This window comes from Pungitius pungitius, chromosome 8, assembly GCF_949316345.1.
Source record: "Pungitius pungitius chromosome 8, fPunPun2.1, whole genome shotgun sequence".
Classification (NCBI taxonomy): domain Eukaryota; kingdom Metazoa; phylum Chordata; class Actinopteri; order Perciformes; family Gasterosteidae; genus Pungitius; species Pungitius pungitius.
The window spans coordinates 6,110,891-6,128,610 of record NC_084907.1 but is presented as its reverse complement, the minus strand read 5'-3'; the positions used below and the strand labels follow the sequence as shown (position 1 = coordinate 6,128,610).

The following is a 17,720-nucleotide window of genomic DNA, read 5'->3' as shown; positions in this document are numbered from 1 at the left end:
TTTTTGTATATACAGCGGGCCTTGGTAAGCACAGGTGTTAAAAACAGCTAACACTGGCTTTGTTGTATCAAGTCCCAGTATGTCATGACAGTCTCACAGTGCTGCAACATGTCAAATGTATTCTTTTTCTCAGTAAATGCATTTTTAAAACATATTTGTGCGTTATAGCTTTCATTTCAAATACTATAAATGTTTTCTGTTCCCAGAGAAGTTGTTTCTTCCCTTTCAGAGCCAGGAGAAAACATCAAGAAATGTGTCAAATCCTAGATATAAACTTATCAAATTAGTCACACAAAAATGTATACGGCAGACATCTAACACAAAACACGCGAATAACAAAATGTTGCAGAGAATGTCATGTGTAGCAAATAAATGAACGTGTTCCTGTCACGTGGGAGCCTGTCTTGTTCCCCACCGTTCAACAATGATGTAAATCATAAGTGACGTTGTAGGAAATTGAACCGTTAAGCGAGGCTGACTCCATCCTTCTTGTGCACACGCGAGTCTCCGAGGCGCGTGAAGCGATCATTGGATGCTCGCGCGGGCTGGAAGACTTTGCAAAAGATCTTGCGGATCACTTTGAGATAACTCCGCACAACAGGAAACGAGAGAAAGCGACGCCGTGACAGAAGCGAAACCTGCGCCCATGAAGGTAGAGCCGCTGTTCTTCTTTCCCGCTCACCGGCCGTTTGGGTTTAATCATGTTCATGTTTTAATCAAGTTTGGACTTTTAGCAGGAATAATGCGATCCGCTGACAAACTGCCTTTTGAGCTAAATGTGATTTCGTTGATGATGTTCGGCCGGTACAACACAATGTTATAATCCTTGCAACGGAAGGAAGCTTTCATACTTTCGAGCATATATGCGTATGAAATATTCATGTGCACATGTCGTAGTTTTGATCTGTTCATCATAATTGTATCTATTATAAATGTTTTGTAGGGCTCATGGTTGGAGTTGTTACATCTTTCCTAAATTTGGACATAAATGGATTTGGATTGATTTATCTGTCTTAAAGAGAGTTCTAGTACACAAGTATACATCATATCCTCTTTTATGTGCACTTTATTTGAACACAGTGTGTCATGTTTGTTTATATTGGTAACTTTTGATTCAAACTATTTTGAAATCAAACTTGAACCTGAATCTAATTAATTGTTTATTTTGACTTATGACTTGTCCAATCTGTGAAAATATGACATTTTCTGACAAGAGCATTTTGTTCATGAATTCAATTTTTACTGATAAAGGATTCTAGCACAAAAAAAGCAAACATCAGCCAAACCGCGCTAATGTCCTTGTGCCCCCGGTAGCTTGGACTCCCTCGGGTGTCCGTGAGCTGAGGCGATGGAGAACCCGTCGTCCACAACGAGGCGGCGAGCCTGGATCAACAGCAGCCGACAGGGGCCCACTCTGGAGGAGCCGGGCCCCGGCGGCCCGCCGCCTGTCCCCCCTTCTGCCTCTATGGCTGATGATGATGTCTTTTCTGACGGTAGGTCCAAATTTACGAGGTGACGGATCTGTCCAGGGTCAACGGTTCAGCTAACAGCCGTCGAAAATGGGCCTGCTCATGATTAAGCATATATTTTAGGGAAAGTTGTTGGGGGGCAGTTTACGCCCGGTTTAAGTTGTACATTTACAAAAAGTGGATTACTTTGTTGACACATTGTTGAATACCATCCCAGGCTGAACGTCTTAACATAACATAAATATGTTCAAAGCTAGCATTTACATAATGCTTTTTTTTTTTTTAAACACATGTATATGTATGATTTCCACAGGATGCTTTACAGGAAAGATTGAGAACTGGCTCCTGGGTTGTGGGTGAGTCAGCTTGACAACTTTTTTTCTTTTTTTTGTAAGACTTTTTTGAGCACATGAAGGACCAGGTGTCTGGTTGGAAACAATAGACAAAAAAGAGTAGACATGTGGAAACTCTCTGAGGTCAGGTGTTCCAGGAAGATGGGTTATTACGGTCGCCACAGCGTTGTTTTCACCACAATAGCATGAGATGAGTTGCCGTTAAAGTTTTGGAGAAAAAATTGTAGGTCTCAAAAAACATCTAATGTTAATGAGAGGATCTGAAGTGCGATCTGCGAGCGTTAAAGGAAACACCCGATGAAAACGAGTTCTTCAACCTCAAGACTGTTTCACCAAGAAAGCACACAACTTAAGGCCTTTCATTTTTGTTTTTATGTCCCTGCGGTTTAGATTCTTATATAACCAGACGGAAATTGCAGTTCCTGTTATAGAACCGATGATTATTTTCTGTCACCGAGAAGGAGGCCGGTCGTCGGTTATCTGCTGCGCGTCAGCATCCGACGAGTGGCCTGATGGTTTTATGCTTTCTGGGAACTCGACGGGAAAATAACCAGATCATTTTGAAGGTGTTAACCTTTCATTCTGCTCACAAGAGGAAGTTGACAAACAGGAGCAGCCCGTGGAGAGCTGATTAGGGAGTTGACTTCACAAGCTTGCTTTGTGGCCGTGCAATCGTAGAGATGAGGCATATGCAAATTCTATGACCCGGTTATTTATATCGGAAGAAGCATGCAAATAATACTGCGCCTATTGATGCATTAAATGTTATCATTCGTGTTACAGGTCAGAGAAGAGCAGTCAGCGGAGTTTTGGTGAGTATGAACTGCAACAAAGTCGTGATGTAACATTTACCAAACCATTGATGCATTTAACACCTTTAGTTTGCATGTTGTACTTAAATGCTTAAACGATTGTTTGAAACCATGTTCATAAACACCAACAGTGTTGGAGGAAGTATTACTGTAAGTTTTATAAGCAGTGCACTTAAAGTATCAAAAGAGGAAAAACAATATAATTGGTAGCTTGAATATTACATTATTATACCCATTCGTACTATATAACAGTGTATCACATTCAATAATAAATAAATTCATGTGTGAGTATTCAAGTAAATACGTACTTTCCGTGAAGACAACATTTTTTCCACACTTCGGTTGATGATTTTAGAAAATTAAGATCTATGTGTGAAATTACTTAAATCAATGATAGTGTGCTTTTCCCTCAGAGTCTGTGCTGAAACCCAATAACTTGGATGATGAGCTCAGTCTTGGAGCCGATGGTAAGAACGCACACATGCACACACACACGCACACACACACACACACACACACACACACACAGAGGAAGGTAACAAGGTCGGAAATGTTATGTAGGAAAATGAGGTGTGCATCAAAATGTGCATTGTCTGCTCAAGCTCTCATTTGTTCTGTTTGTAAAAGTGGTGACAGAGACGAACCCATCTCTTCATATCAGTTGTAATAAGTCAGATACGTGCCCAGTGTTTTGCAGTGTTACTCTACCTTTCTCAAGGAAGATGCCTTTTGAGAGGAAAAAGGGAGGAAAGTTTCCATCTCAAAATTTAAGGGATCATAAAAGACTTCTGTTTTTTTTAAATGAAATGTAACCATGCCTTTAAAATAAATATGGTTTGCATATCATGGTCAAAACATCACACCATTACACAAGCAAAGTAGCATCCAGATGCAAAATAACTTGTTTTTTTATTCCAGAATGATTTCTTTCTTGTTTCAGCTTCTTTGTTAAATGTTGGAGAGAATACACTTGAAACTGAGTGAGTAGCAGCTGCACTGTTAAATATGCAGTAATCTTAAGAAACAAGGAATGTCCTTCTATTGAATTATTGTAGATTAGTTTATGATCTATGTTGCTTTAATCATTGGATATGTCTTTAACTAAATATCCCCTTTAACACAGAAAAACCGAACTTATTTAGAGGACCTGTCTTTAATGTTTTGCATGTTTTAGTCAGATTTCAGTGGACATGAGCTATTTATTTATACTTATGGTACATATGGCAGGACGTTACTCTGAATTTACAAAAATACATCTCTTTTTTCTTCTTCTTGTTAAGCATCGCACAGCATCCCACCACCAAACAAGGTTCCAGCAGAGCCACCAGGTCAGTGGACGACGACTTAGAAGAAAAGAAAAGAAAAATTAACAACTTTTATTTTGCACATATTTACTGCATGTTTTGGTTCAACTTTCCAACCGTCTTGTTCAAAGTACCCCTCGTCGGAGACTATGTCTGCCGTCACTGAACTTGGGCCACAGCATGGCCTCAAGCTACCTCTCCTCCTCCACCTGCACATCAAGGTGAAGCTCCAAAACCCTAAAATATCTATCCTCCTGTAAGAGAACGCCATGCTTTACAAACATACAGGTTTCAGGGTCCTCCATTGATCTTCTATTTTTGGACTTGCATATATTTACATTTTCATTTATTGTTCTCATTTGAATTTACTGGTTTCCTGACTTTGTAAAGCACTTGTCTTGATAAGCATGTCACACGTTGAGTGGTATTTATAAAACAAATCCCAAATGTACCTCAACTGGCTTTACAAAAACGTTGTTTTGTCTTTTCTCCCCCCCCCCCCCCACATGCACAGTACCGTATCGGAGATCCTGCAGTTGTGTTCGGAGGATGCCGAGGAGACGCTGTACGAGCTGGGCTTCGGCCGGGATGAGCCGCAGGTCACCGTTCGCATCCCTCCGCGCTTCCTCCACTTCCCTTCTTTATCCCAGGGCATCAACTTCCGTGTCTTCCTAGACTCACAGCTACAGCGCATACGAGAGGAAGACCCCAGCCTCTCTCTTGCTAGTAAGACAATGGACACGTTTTGTGCATTCTACTGTTGTTGTTGTTGTTGGTTGGGTGATGAGAAGAAATAACTTTTGTTCTCACCGCAGGTCGTTTCAGACAAGTGCAAGTGCTCACATCGATGGCCAACGCGTTCTACTCCCTCTACTCTCACGTGTCCCGCACTCCCGTGCAGAAGCTGGCCACGCCGGAGTTCACCTTCTCCTCGTCCCCCGCCGAGAGGATCGACCGCTTCAGGAGCACCGTCCGCAGCGAGCCCCGCTCTCCTGTGGAGAGGCTCAAGGACACCGTCTCCAAGATGTGCCTCTACACGGGCTCTCCCCGGGGGTCCGACTCCACCTCCCCGCAGCCCTCGCCCGGCAAGAGGTCGAGCCTCGGCGACGTTGTGGATATAGTCCTTCTGAAAGTCAAGACCGGGGCCACCGAGGAATTGGGTTCGGGGTCAAGCGATTGGGGTAAATCAGCCGCGGATGTCCGGCTCGCGGCGCGCGCTGAGATGCCACGTGACAGCGAGAACGAGGCGCCAGCGCGGCAGGCCGTGGCGGACGCGGACGTTTGTCACAGCGCAAGCGCAATCCGTCACAAGGAGCCGAAGGGCAGTGAACGAACTGGTAACGGGGATGCCGGTGAAAGCAGGACTCGCAGTGAAGGAACGTCCCTGGCGTCACTGACAGAAGAAACCGCACGGGAAGAAGATGATCAGTTTATTTCCTATCCGCGTGACACAAGGACTGCTGATCTGCAACCAGTGGCAAAGATTACTTATGATCATATCTGCCCGCAGATAGTGGAAAGTGTTCACCAGACGCTTTTTTGCTCTCAGCACACACGCAGCACGAAAACAAACGCCTCCCCTCCGAGCTCCCCTCAGAGCGGGAGCACAGGTGGAGCACGCGTCGGCTCACACGGGCCCGATGCACAGAGCGCTTTCTCTGAGTCCGCATCCAGGTCACTTCCTGCCCTGGCCGCAAACGTTGGCCGCGCCCAGTGCTGCATCACTGTGACTGGCTGGGAGGGGGACAACGTCTCGTCTACCGTCCCACCTGTCCAGGCCCGTGAGGAGACATCTAACATGTTGGAAAGCCGGTACCTGAATCCACAGGCGCACCGGGGATTTGGCGACGACTCCAGTAACCTGCAACAGGCAAACTCCTTTGAGCTAGAGGAGGTAATGTATTAATTGTATTTTATAAACATTTTGAATTAATCCGACATGGCATCATAATGTTGATTAAGCAGAAAATAATTGACCATCAGTCCAGGTTAAATTCCAGCAACATTGTAAAACTAATTACAAACGAATTATAAGCTTTACAATAAGAAATTAGCCAAAAAACATTTGATGGTAGCTGACCATACACAGGTGGTCTGGTGTTATGTAATGGCGTTTCCTTGTGTTAACAATTAGAAAGTACTCTGTGCAGTGACTGTTCTTGCTACACAACATTTTGATTAAACCACTTTGTTTGAAAAACTTTAGTCCTCCTCTTAAGTTAGGTGCAATAATGTCTGATTTATTTGGGTTTAAATGTTTCAGTCTTCTTAAAACAATGTGAATCATGAAGCAATAATCAAAGAAATGTTTTCAGCCATTTTCTATGTTATTCGGTTGGTACATAATGTATTCTTACCTGTTGTCGTTACAGGTTCAGAGTGCAGGAGAAGAGGATTTGGGACAATTAGAAACTACACGAACAGCAACCTTACAGTCCAAAAACCATCAATACAAAGGTAATGTATTGTTGTATTTTTGTGAATGATAGCTTTGATAATGAACAGAGGTCATAGTTGCAACAACTGCTTTGTGGTTACACCTTCTATTTTAGAGGATCATGACTAGTCAGTTTTAAATGAAAATCAGCTGTTTGTGTAATATATTTATTTTTGTTGCCCTTAATGTGCCTACACAGACATTAACACACAGTTAAAACACGGATAACAAATGTCAGATCATGACACAATCATTTGTAGGCCTGAAGGACTGTGTGTGTTACACCACATAGAGCGGGTGTATTTCTTAATAGGCACATGTGTGATGTGTAGGAGTTGTTGACTGTGTTTGTGTCCTTGTGTAGGTGACGTCGTAAGGGGCGACAGCATGCAGTCAGACAGCAGCGGCTACGCAGACGAAGAAGTCAGCTCCTCCCCGAACGCACAGAGCAGATGACTGAAAACTATGTTGACTACGCTAAATAGTTGTGTTTCTCCCGTGCTCATACTGAATATAGAACATTGTAAATAAGGAATCCTTAATAGTAAAACTGTTCAGGTTCAAACACGTCGATGAAATAATGTGTGGGAAAGTTTATTTAAACGGTAATTTAATCACTGGAGCTCACATTTTAGTTCATAAAAACAGTTTCTACTTGCACGACTCAAATGTATTAATGTCAACATAAACGTCAATGTCAGCGACAAAAACCCCACGAAATATCCCAGCAATGGTTCCTTACTTCGTGATCAGAAAAACAAAATGCAGATCTGACCTTTTAGAGAATGAGGGTAACATCAAACTCCCAAAAGGTGGGAGAGATGTACAGAAACGAAAAAAAGTCACGTGGGTTTAGATTAAATATCAAACAATACCAGGCATGATGGTCACAAGCATCGAGACCACATAAAATGTGGTAGGTTCTTTGTTTGGTCGGTGATATTGAAAGTCAAAAGTAACAAGAATGCAGAAGATTCACAGTACTTTTTCTTCCTCTTTTCGTGTCTGTATTTTGAATTATGCTAACAGTTAAAAAGACACAGTGTGAGTACTTTCTCTATTACTCAGTAGAAAGAATCGTTCACAATTCATGGATCATTCATTTTCCTTGATCTGGGTTTTCTTCTCACCATTTCTACTCTGTGATGGCAGTGTTTAGAAAAGTGAATATCAAACACTTTAAACCTTATGAAAAATGTCCCCCCAAAAATACGTGGCTGAGGGCCATTTTAATATACAACAAAAAAACAGATTTTCTCATACAATCTCATCGGAAAACAGGGCAGTCTTTAAAATAATTATCTATTCAGAGTCCTTTTCTCTCCACGTTTCAGCACATGGCTGGAATTTCTTTCTTCCTTTTATCCATCCTGGATGTGGGCATAAACGAAGCACCAATAAATGTCGATTCCACCGCCCAATTTCTACAAACTCCTTTGACCGTCTGTTGCATCAAAATTTGTCTGCAGTGATTTTGAAACTCGCTGCGAGAGCCCCATTTATGATTTGGGATAAAGGACCGCGTATGGATGCCTGGCCAACAAAAATAGACTGAAAAATGCTGAAAAAAATAATTTGTGACAAATATGCTAAATGTCAAAGAGAAGGGTGCATGAGTTTTTGGGCAACTAAATCTTCATCTGGAACAATAAGAAATCCATGTGGCTCCGGGAGTCAATTTGGGGAAAGAAAAAGTCGATATTTCCACATTTGAGGTAATTCGCGTTGTTTTAAATTCATCAAAAAAAGTGCCTCTGTTGTCCGGAGAAGAAAATGCATCCTGGCAGAAGAGAGTCTGAGGAGGAAGACGACGTCACTTCCCTCCAGCCATGATTTTGAGGTACTGTAGTGCATTGTGGGCCGCATTGGCCCGAGCGGCGTCGATGCTCGGAGCAAATCCATGGCACACTGTGATTGGCTGCGTGGACAGCTCCACTAGACACTGGCACAAGCCACTCAGACTGCGCTCCTCTGGAAAAAAAATATTGTTGTTCAGCAAGATTATGCCAATAAAGCGGTTTTCCACCATCATTGCTGCTTTGGAAATGTCTCTGGAAGCTATAGGAGCCCATTTTAATGGCCCACATTTGCACTACATGCTGAGTGACCTATTCCCAAGAAACAAATGAGCATAACTTTTGCAAACGCATGATTTAAAATGGTACTTACTTTTATTCAAGGATAACCCTATTATTTTTTTGAACAAATTTGAAAAGGGACTTAAGAGTTATGATTCTTCCATATTCTCACTTACCATAAATAGGTCAATGACTGCATTTATAATATACTCAAAATATAACCCAGATATCAGCTGTAATTCAGTGTCTTTATTCTTGTATTGTTTAAAAATGGGCTTTCTGCTGCAATAAAGTATTAAACTGCAGCTACTGATTATTTTCATATAAATTAAAACATTACATTCTCTGCAGAAGATAAGGTACAGTTTGTCTGCACTTAAGTGTGACAAGATGCAGCTTCAAGCTACTTCCTCTATATCTGATGACAGCAATTGCAGCCACAGAGCATTTGTTTAACGGTATGTTGCCAGCACTGTGCACCCATGATGCTGCTGAAGTGTTAAGTTTGTGCAGATAGTGCGAATCATATGCACATTGATGGTTTATCACATGCACAGTGTAAGCTCAACCGACCCACTGTGTTTAAACGCTCCCAACTAAAACACACCTCTTCATGCGTGCAGACGCCTAACAGGTGATTTCACCCATTCATCAGTCACGGTAGTCACAGCGTGGTACTCGGCAGACGGGAATGCAACAGCAATTTAAACCAAAGCTACTGAATGAGACCTCACCCAGATCCAGGTAACTGACGTCAAAGCGCTGCTCCGTGGACAGGTCGCTCAGCAGCGAGCAGGAGTTGGAGTCCGTGGGCGTGCCCAGAGGGTGGCTGCGGAGCTGGAGGATTTTCTCTCCAGCAGAGTTACGCAGTGAGTCCCAGGTGCAACTGAAGCCTTTACTTTTGCCCGTCTCAGCTTTGCTCCCCATGTGCTGTGTGTGCAGGGAAGGGGAAGTTCAGAGCAGCTCATAAATGCTACTAAGATGAGTAAGAGAGGGTAAATTGGGGTGTCAGGAGCATAGCTTATTGTATTATGCACAACACCGGCAGAGATGATCAAGCAGTGTGAAATGCAAAAACAGTATCTGCATGTTATTCAGAGACTGGATTTTCATTAGCTTTTGTCAACAGGTGCAGAAAAAGTTTCTTTGTTTCTTTGTTTGTCACCATGTTGAACGTGTCTTCTTCCACGTCAGCGTCGTTGCTAGTCCTCAGGTCGACTGGGACGTCGTGTATACGCGATAACATCTTAGCTGCTGCATTTCTCTTGGCTAGTTTCTTGGAGGTTCCGCTTCCTGTAGAACAGGTTGAGAGAATGTGGCTAAATCAATGAATATGTAGTAGTAATAGTAAGAAAACGGTAAGCTTATTTATTAGTGCCTAATGTTTCATTACCAATAACCCACTTCAAGATATTTGACAACAAGGTGGCAAACAAACATCTGAATATTGCAGAAAGTAGATATGATTTAGGAAAACATTTTTAAATACACGTTTTACCGATTTCCACAAATCTCTCCACTCTGCAGGTCATGGTAAACTCCTTGCGGTGTGCTGGACCAGACTCCTGGGTGACTGTGTACTCTGGCAAACGCCATCCTTTCTGCACCACCAATTCCTGGTGGAGGAGGAAAAAGGCATACAACCATAAACCAGTCCAATCCTATAAATAACAATAATAAGTATCAGTTGTCACACCGCTAAAGAAAGAAACTTGTGAAATATATAAATAAATAGAAAAAAGTTGTGCATATATTCACCTGCAGAGCCCCCACGGGGTTACATTCAGACTGCTGAGAACTGCCTGAGGTCTTCATCTCTGACTGGGAGCTGTACAGAAGACGATCAAGCTTGGAAGTGTAACAGACCTCTATCCCAAATGTGTGAAGCGCTTAAATCTACGTTGAATACTGAGATGCTATATTGGCTGACGTCACCACAAAGTTACCCCCAAGCTGTCTGTGTATCATTATCGCTTTAGAGAAAAAAGCTAAATAAAAACTGACCTGTCCCCATCAGCGGACACGTCAACCGCAACAATACCCTCGACTTCGACTCCGACTCCGACTCCAACTTCAACGGGACCTCCAAGACCTCCCTTGAGCATTTTCAGAGCAGCCTCGGCTGCTTTGTGCTTGGCTGCCTTCTTGCTGGGCCCTTGGCCGGTGCAGCTGATCTCTCCGACGGAAACGCGGAAAGTAAAGTTTGGCTGGTGGGCCTGTCCCTCGGCCTTCAGCAGGTCGTACACTGGGGTCTTGCCTATCCGCGTTCCATACTCCTGCAGCAGACTGATGGGCGTCTTTCCGGGATTCACGGCCAGCATTTGCTCAATACTAAATAAAGTTTAAAAAAAAGAGACATTATTAGAAGGACTGTTGTTGAGAAATGTGAACTTGTTCCACCAAAATTATTGGAGATATACACCACCCCAATATAAGACAATCCCTTTTCAAAATGCATTAAGGGTGCAGTCTATCCAGAAACAATGTTCATCTCCTTGAATGAAACTAGAAGTGACTATATACTAAAAATGTCCTTTACCTCCTTCATATTGTGGCAACGGAAATCTCAGCAGCTCAACTCCAAAATCTTAGGCAAATAAATGAGTACAAATTTTAGGTGAATTCACACCAATTATAATATTTAAAGCATGATCATTTCATTCATACAAAAACCTTGAATATATGAGACAATATGGGGAAACAATCAATTTAGGAAAAAAAGGGCCAATCTTTCAATATAATTTACCTTGATAAAAGTTAGTGTTCAGTTGTAGGAATGTGTTGATTCTACTCTACGTTCAGATCCGAGGCTGCAGTTTGTGGTGCTGCTGAAATGTGTTGTGATGCATTGACAGATGCTTCTATAACTTTGATCAAACGAGGTCTACTGTGTTGTGCAGTGCCGTACAAAATCACTTGTACAGACAGCAACTGTGATTTAATCAATGACCAAATAGGCAATTCTTGACCAGATTGAAGACGAATCAATGACACTTTATAATGCTGTAAACCGGATCTCTTGTAGTCACACAGGTAGGAACTTATTCTAATGCTAACAGAGTTTATATAAACGAAATGTCGGGTGTCCCAGATTAAAAGCAGTACAGCTAGCTACGTTGTGGCTTCATACCACTGTCCCCTTCGCTAGCCGATGTGCTATACTAGCTTAGCTTCACACCTGGAGCACCCGGAGTTTCTGTTCCAGCTGTCCGATGCTGTCTCGTCGTTCATTCCCTATTTCACGCAGCCAGAGCCGATCGGTATCGGATGATTGATCCGCCCAACCGTAACAGACACTCGATTTCATTAGACGGTATTTTCCCAAACAGATAACGAGGCAACGACATGAGAAGAGCAGACCACCCCTCTGCTACGACATAATGCAGCGGGGTGCTGTTGGAGCACAGATATGACGTAGGACGGAGTTCCGCAAAACTCGAATTCTAATTGGTCCGCGGGCGCTTTAGGGTGGTTCGTTTTAAACACCGGAGAGCCCCGACATGGTCACTGACGTTACATCCATGCCAAGTATGAGTAACGAGATTTTCCAGACCGGTGTGCGAGGTTAAACGGTTATATTTTTGTTTGCATAAGACAGGAAAAGGTTGACTAGTCAATTAGCGATACCGGAGAATTTAGTTTGCTGGTGTAGAAAAATATTGCAAAACGTTGTACCGAACATAAAATGAGTGCAATTCGGGCATAAAGTACAACAAAGTAACGTTTTAATGCACCTACCTGGCTTGTAAGGTTGCAGTAAAATGAATTTACCGTAACATCTGAATCAAAAACAAACATAACGTCTCTTAAGCTAAGGCTGTTTTTAGCCGCAAAGGTTGCTGAAGATGTCAAACTACAGCTGTCAAGAGGGCTGCATCCGGTGAAAAAGTACTAGGAAATCGAACTACTCAAGTAAGTGCAAGTACCACGCTGCACCGTTAGGACATGTTAGTTGTGTCCGCGTCGCTCTGCGTGTGAGTAAGTCCCATAAACCATGTTTTCTGCGAGTTGAACTGGACGTTTCTCTTAATTATAGGCTCCAGCAATTGCAACCTTCATCCCATTGTGGCATCTCAGTGCAATCGTGCGTTGTAACTCACAGGGATCAGTAGGGGGCAGCAGTCAGTCACTGAACTGCTTATCTGACACAGCCTCTCCGAAGGATGCTCTGTGAGCACTATGGGGCCTCGGTTACATGCCGGACACTAGTTATCATTATCAGGAAACATGAAAAGTGAGCCTGGTTTAGTGTGCGATGGTGGTGCATGGAGTTGTGTGATGCGCAGGGAGCCGCAAGGTTGGTGGTTGGGATCCCGGCTGCCCCGTGTGTCATGTCAAAGTGTCCCCGAGCAATACACCTAAACCCCTAATTACTCCCCAGGCAAAAATGTAATGCATGGGTTATAATGCAATGTAAGTCGCTTTGGATAAAAGCGACAGCTAAATGACATGTAATGTAAAATGTAATGTTTAATAGAGTGATTATGCTGAAACCCTGAAAACAAGGGTTTGGACCCGGGTTAAACTGGTTTGTCTAATGAAAATACTTTAAAAGGTTATCATATTTTTGGTAACGACAAATACATGGCAACTTTCAAAACCAAGCTACAAAACTACACTGTTGTGAAATAACACAGATAAAGATATTAAATAAAATAAGGCAGTTAAAATGACAGATCCAGATGTAGTCAACATTCACTAGGTGATGGTGGAGTAGAGTGATGCGCTGGGAGCTGCAAGGTTGGCGGTTCGAAATCCGTCTGCTCCATGTGCCACGTCGAAGTGTCCCTTCGGGATTTGTTTATTGTATGAATAGAAAAAGATTTAGGACCGACGTCTCTAATTTTGCCTTTGCTTAGTTTGGATCCCCTTTCCTGGTCGAATAGGCCGACCATTAAAATCCTTTTGGATTCCAGAACCTCCTTCTCAACTAATACAGCAGCACTTCCATCAAATATTTCAGTAGAATTTCCATCACTTCCATTATTTCCGTGGCTCGACTATTAATCCCGCGATGGTTTGCTCGCTGGCCACCGTTGAAATAGAGCGAGGATCCTGATGGCTTCATTCACTGGCATCAGCGTGTCAGTGTGGATCAGCACTTTTTGCCAAGTGCAATACTTACTGAACTGGCCTTGACAATGAGTAAAATTCTCTCCAAACTGAACTCTCCGAAAGACAATTAAAAAAACATGATTTAGCTGTGACCAGGGTTCACCCCTGCCGCTCATTATTCATATTTTCAGCGTTTAAAAGTCTTGTTTCGCTCATTTGTCAGTTCACAGTCCGGATTTATTGACCTATGACATGATCGTGTAAAAGATGTGAAATGACTTTTTATTGCGTTTGTGGTTGAATCACTGACTGAATGAAATCGGAAATTAATATCATCTGAGCAGCTAGTACATCCAAGATGTGTGCACGCACGCACACACACACACACACACACACACACACACACACACACACACACACACACGCACACCCATACACAAACACACTTTCCTTTTCCCTGTCTTGGCCTGCCGCATTAGCATTAGTGTGGTTCTTGGGGTTGCCAAAATCATCAGTAGATATCTTGAAGCGCGGAGCTGTATGTATGCTCTTTTTCCCTCCTTCCATAATATGATGTGTTTCCTTTTTTGTGTGTGTTTTGATCCCTTCCCTTGCAGCCATGCTGCGCTGTGGTGAGGCGCGGGTTCGAGTGGCGCTCCTGTGTTATTTTTGGCAGCACCCGATGGTTGGTGGCTCTTGAGGAGAGAGGAGACAGGAGGGGGGATGGCATGAAGCCCCCAAACCCGAGGCTGTTTAAGGGATTCTTTTTGTCTGAAGGAATTGCTTTGTAATGATCAGAAACTCCTCACGGATTGTGTGTGCGTGTGTGCGGCCCTCTATGAATATACTCAACTCGCGTTCACATTTGTTCATTTAGCACTTCACAAACACCTCATATACTTGCTCTCCTTTACAGACCACACACTCATAATTGCTACATTGCTTCACATGCCAAATGTTAGTATTTCTCCACCTTATTTATTTGCTACAGTTACCCTGTTCGTGTCAAATGGGAACTATTTATTGTTTGTCAAATATCCCCTCTCTCTCTCTCTCTCTCTCTCTCTCTCTCTCTCTCCCCTCGGTGGGAGTTGGTTCGAGACACGCCGCACGCTCAGGCAACACGCAGTGTCAGACATTCACGCTCCTCCCTCTCTACGCTTCTGAAAACACCATTTGAAAAAGATTTTCTCCAAGACTGTTGTTGGCCACGGATCAAGAGAACGTTTTTGCTTGACTTTATTTATTTATATATTGTGGCGGTAATGTGTGTGAATGTGTGCGTACATGTGTGTGTGCGTGCACGTGTGTGTGTGTGTGTGTGCGTGCGTGTGTGTGTGTGCGGGTGAGTGATGTGTAATTGCGTATGTATGTGTTTGAACCCACAAAGATATTTCAATTTCTTCAGAATATTAAATAAACATGCAGCAGCAGCAGCTTCAGTGAAGCGCTGCCTGCCAGTGGGTTTTGGGTTGGATGGGTGGCGGTGCTGGTGGTGAAGGGGGAGAAGGGGTTTGTGGCCGTGGCTCTGGGGGGGTGAGGCAGCTCATGGTCAGGGCCCCCGCCGGACACACTGGCGCCTCGCGCTGGAGGACTTCTGAACCACCACACTCCTCCACCAAAACCCTGCCAACCCAGGCTCCCACTTCCAACCCGAATCACTCAGTTCTCCTCCTGCAGCTCGACTCTCTGTCTTACTGTCTCTCTCTCTCTCTCTCTCTCCCCCCTTCTTTCCTCCATATTTTTCCTTCTTCAGTTTCCTCATTCAGTAGATCCAAATCCAGATTCATTTGCTATTTCGCCGCGACCCCTTTTTCTCACTTACTGCTGTATTGTTAAGATGCTGGTCTGTGTGATTGTGTTTTCTCAAACTTTTCTCCTGAGGGTTTAGTGTTTTCACAAATCCTCCTCCCCCTTTTCTGCATTGTCTCTCCCTTCATTTAAATTTGGTGGCGTAAAAAAACACAAACAGGAATGGTTTGGGTTGGGTTTCGGTCAGAATGCCATTACGATAGAAGGCATTTTCAAAAGGAAGTAACTGTTTACGGGTGCTTTCCATATTTCTACAGGTATTTGCAACCACCTCTAGGAGATATGAGGCTAGTGCTCAATGAAAAAAAGAAAAACCTTCCATCATGTTCAAAAGGAAAGTGAGTCATATCCAAACTGTCTTTGAAAACATTCATTTTTTGTCAGTAAATAGTAAATATACCCTAATCGTACATGGAAGAGGCCATGAATGCACTTTATAAATGCCTCATATGCAGGCTTGATTATTATAGATAATAAGAAATAGATAAATCCTCACTGCAGCTACTGCTGAGTAATTGATTTATGGATGTCAAACATCCTAAGTAGGGTGGATATGTCTTTACGTGTCACACATGCAGTTTTCTTAACTAAATTTTCCCCTGGAAGCAATTTGTCATCCGGAGGCCATTAAATGGGAAGCATATTATCTTTTTAAAGGGGCACAGAGTCACCCACAACCCTCCCACAGTTCCTATAAACAAAATGGCCTCGTTTAGTGCCGCATTTGGATCACCGGGCAGCGAGGGAGGACTCCCTTTAAACTTTAAAGGCCGCTCTGCGCTAGAATGGGCTCCGACATTACATGATTAGAGCCGGAAATATAAAGAGCGCTCCATGTTTGATGCTACAAGCCACACAGGCTGCAGTATGTCCTGTCTGAAGTGAGAGGGGAGGCGGTTCAACCTCCATCACCACTGTAACAAGCCATCAGCTGGTCCAAGAAATCTTCTGAAGAGACAGATGCTGTGATTTCCAGTAACATGGAGCTGTTTCCTAACAAATTCAAATGATTTGGATGATAGCCTGACCTTTTTACCTATTACCCTCTCTTATCTATTCGGTTTTCCTCTTGGGCTCCTTTACCGCTCACTCGGCTCAGTTAACCTTTGGCCTTATCTCGTTTCTTACTCACGGCCTCTGGGCCCGCTGACATTCTTTTCCCTTTCTTCCTCCCGCTCTGCCACAGAGTCCCCAGTCACACCTGCAGACACCTGTGCCTTTGTCCTGCGTTCCTGCACCCGCCCTCCCCGGGGGCGCCTGTGGCCATCTCAGAGCACAGTGCCATTGTTTTACTCGACTATTCAGATAGGACCAGTTAATAACAGGAAGAGGAGATTCATTAGCATTTTCTTCAACACATGCCGATAAGTCGTTCCCCTGTTTAAAAAAAAAAAAAAACAGCTGGAAGTTTGGAGAGTTTAAACCGGAGTAATTCATCAGGCGCAGGTTCATGGAACTCCTCAAGTCTCATGGCTAAACTAAACATTGCTTGAGTGAACGTTTCAAAAAATGGCTTCGTCGTGTAAGGTTGGGAAATGGGAAATTTGTGATGGCTTTAACTCGTGTGTCTGGCGTCCTCTGGAATAACCGTTAGAGTCCTAACAAGTCTGTGTATTGCAGGGATTTCTGTAAAAAGAGTACAGGGGGGGCACAAGTGGGCAAACCATATGGAACAGATTGTCCAGCTTCTTCTTTTGCCGCTATGTGTCACGGCATGTATATTTTTCTTTTTATGGCCTTATTCGAAGCAACACTTAATGTTTCCTGGCTTTCTAAATAAAAGAAGTAAGAATAAAGGTAAGCCTACAGTATACCACCACCACCACCACCACTGCTAAGGGGATGTATTTTTTTTAAAGAAAAGCAGAAAATACCACGAGCAGGTTTTAAAAGCCACTGACCATCTTCTTAACCCCCCCCCCCTCCTCTCTCCCCCATCACCCCCAGTCACTGGCCCGACACACCCTACCCATACCCCACTCCCACTGTTAGCCTTTAATGTTGTGGACTCAACCGTGCGCCCACTTCAGACCACCATAAACATGTCGGCCCCTGATGACAGAGTCGGCCCCGGGACGTTTTATATAAATTGACCTCAACTACAGCTCATTAGAAGCCCCGAAATTGGAACCATGCAGCCCGGGGAAGTGTAAATGTTACATCACTTCAGCTTCAGGGGGGTTCCAACTGCACAGGTCCACACTGCTGTGATGTAACTGGCTGCATTTTATTGTCTTGTTGCTTTTACAGCTGGTAAAATCATGCAGCTAAAAGAAGGTTGCCTGGGATAAGAATTTCAACATTTTTGCTGAAATAGTTTGACCTGCTTATCATTTACTTGAAACCATCAGCTGTAAAAGGCTTCTTTTAGTCTTGGGTTAATCCACCCAGCTCTAGTAT

The 17,720-nt window shown here is 43.4% G+C and overlaps 2 protein-coding genes across 6 annotated transcripts; one reads left to right on the top strand and one right to left on the bottom strand.

The window, feature by feature from the left end:
• Positions 1–438: 438 nt before the first annotated feature.
• On the top strand, positions 439–6,876 carry tespa1 (thymocyte expressed, positive selection associated 1). 2 transcript variants are annotated; one of them, XM_037490088.2, is made up of 12 exons: positions 439–652; positions 1,315–1,493; positions 1,783–1,825; positions 2,606–2,634; positions 3,048–3,101; positions 3,575–3,614; positions 3,915–3,962; positions 4,070–4,159; positions 4,453–4,664; positions 4,754–5,832; positions 6,311–6,395; positions 6,740–6,876. In XM_037490088.2, the coding sequence occupies exons 2-12, from the start codon at positions 1,349–1,351 to the stop codon at positions 6,829–6,831; spliced, it is 1,917 nt and encodes a 638-aa protein (XP_037345985.2). In that variant the 5' UTR covers positions 439–652; positions 1,315–1,348; the 3' UTR covers positions 6,832–6,876. The 2 variants fall into 2 exon arrangements, with proteins under 2 accessions (XP_037345985.2, XP_037345984.2); XM_037490087.2 differs by having other exon boundaries at positions 1,252–1,493.
• Positions 6,877–6,953: 77 nt separating this feature from the next.
• On the bottom strand, positions 6,954–12,308 carry tarbp2 (TAR (HIV) RNA binding protein 2). Of its 4 annotated transcripts, none has more exons than XM_037490101.2 (8): positions 12,192–12,308; positions 10,993–11,040; positions 10,458–10,784; positions 10,212–10,281; positions 9,952–10,069; positions 9,619–9,746; positions 9,188–9,383; positions 6,954–8,346 (listed from the first exon to the last, which is right to left on the bottom strand). In XM_037490101.2, the coding sequence occupies exons 3-8, from the start codon at positions 10,772–10,774 to the stop codon at positions 8,189–8,191; spliced, it is 987 nt and encodes a 328-aa protein (XP_037345998.1). In that variant the 5' UTR covers positions 10,775–10,784; positions 10,993–11,040; positions 12,192–12,308; the 3' UTR covers positions 6,954–8,188. The 4 variants fall into 4 exon arrangements, with proteins under 4 accessions (XP_037345998.1, XP_037345996.1, XP_037345997.1 ...); XM_037490099.2 differs by lacking the exon at positions 12,192–12,308 and adding an exon at positions 11,200–11,847; XM_037490100.2 differs by lacking the exon at positions 12,192–12,308 and adding an exon at positions 11,632–11,847.
• Between the last annotated feature and the right edge of the window lie 5,412 nt (positions 12,309–17,720).

Excerpts from the sequence above, each read along its gene's own strand:
- tespa1 (XM_037490088.2), top strand. The coding sequence starts at position 1,349 with ATGGAGAACCCGTCGTCCACAACGAGGCGGCGAGCCTGGATCAACAGC. Across the intron at positions 1,826-2,605 it reads AACTGGCTCCTGGGTTGTGG|GTCAGAGAAGAGCAGTCAGC; the intron begins GTGAGTCAGCTT and ends TTCGTGTTACAG. Across the intron at positions 4,665-4,753 it reads CCCCAGCCTCTCTCTTGCTA|GTCGTTTCAGACAAGTGCAA; the intron begins GTAAGACAATGG and ends TTCTCACCGCAG.
- tarbp2 (XM_037490097.2), bottom strand. The coding sequence starts at position 11,684 with ATGAACGACGAGACAGCATCGGACAGCTGGAACAGAAACTCCGGGTGC. Across the intron at positions 10,282-10,457 it reads GTGTCCGCTGATGGGGACAG|CTCCCAGTCAGAGATGAAGA; the intron begins GTCAGTTTTTAT and ends TCTTCTGTACAG. Across the intron at positions 9,384-9,618 it reads AAGAAGACACGTTCAACATG|CACATGGGGAGCAAAGCTGA; the intron begins GTGACAAACAAA and ends CTGCACACACAG.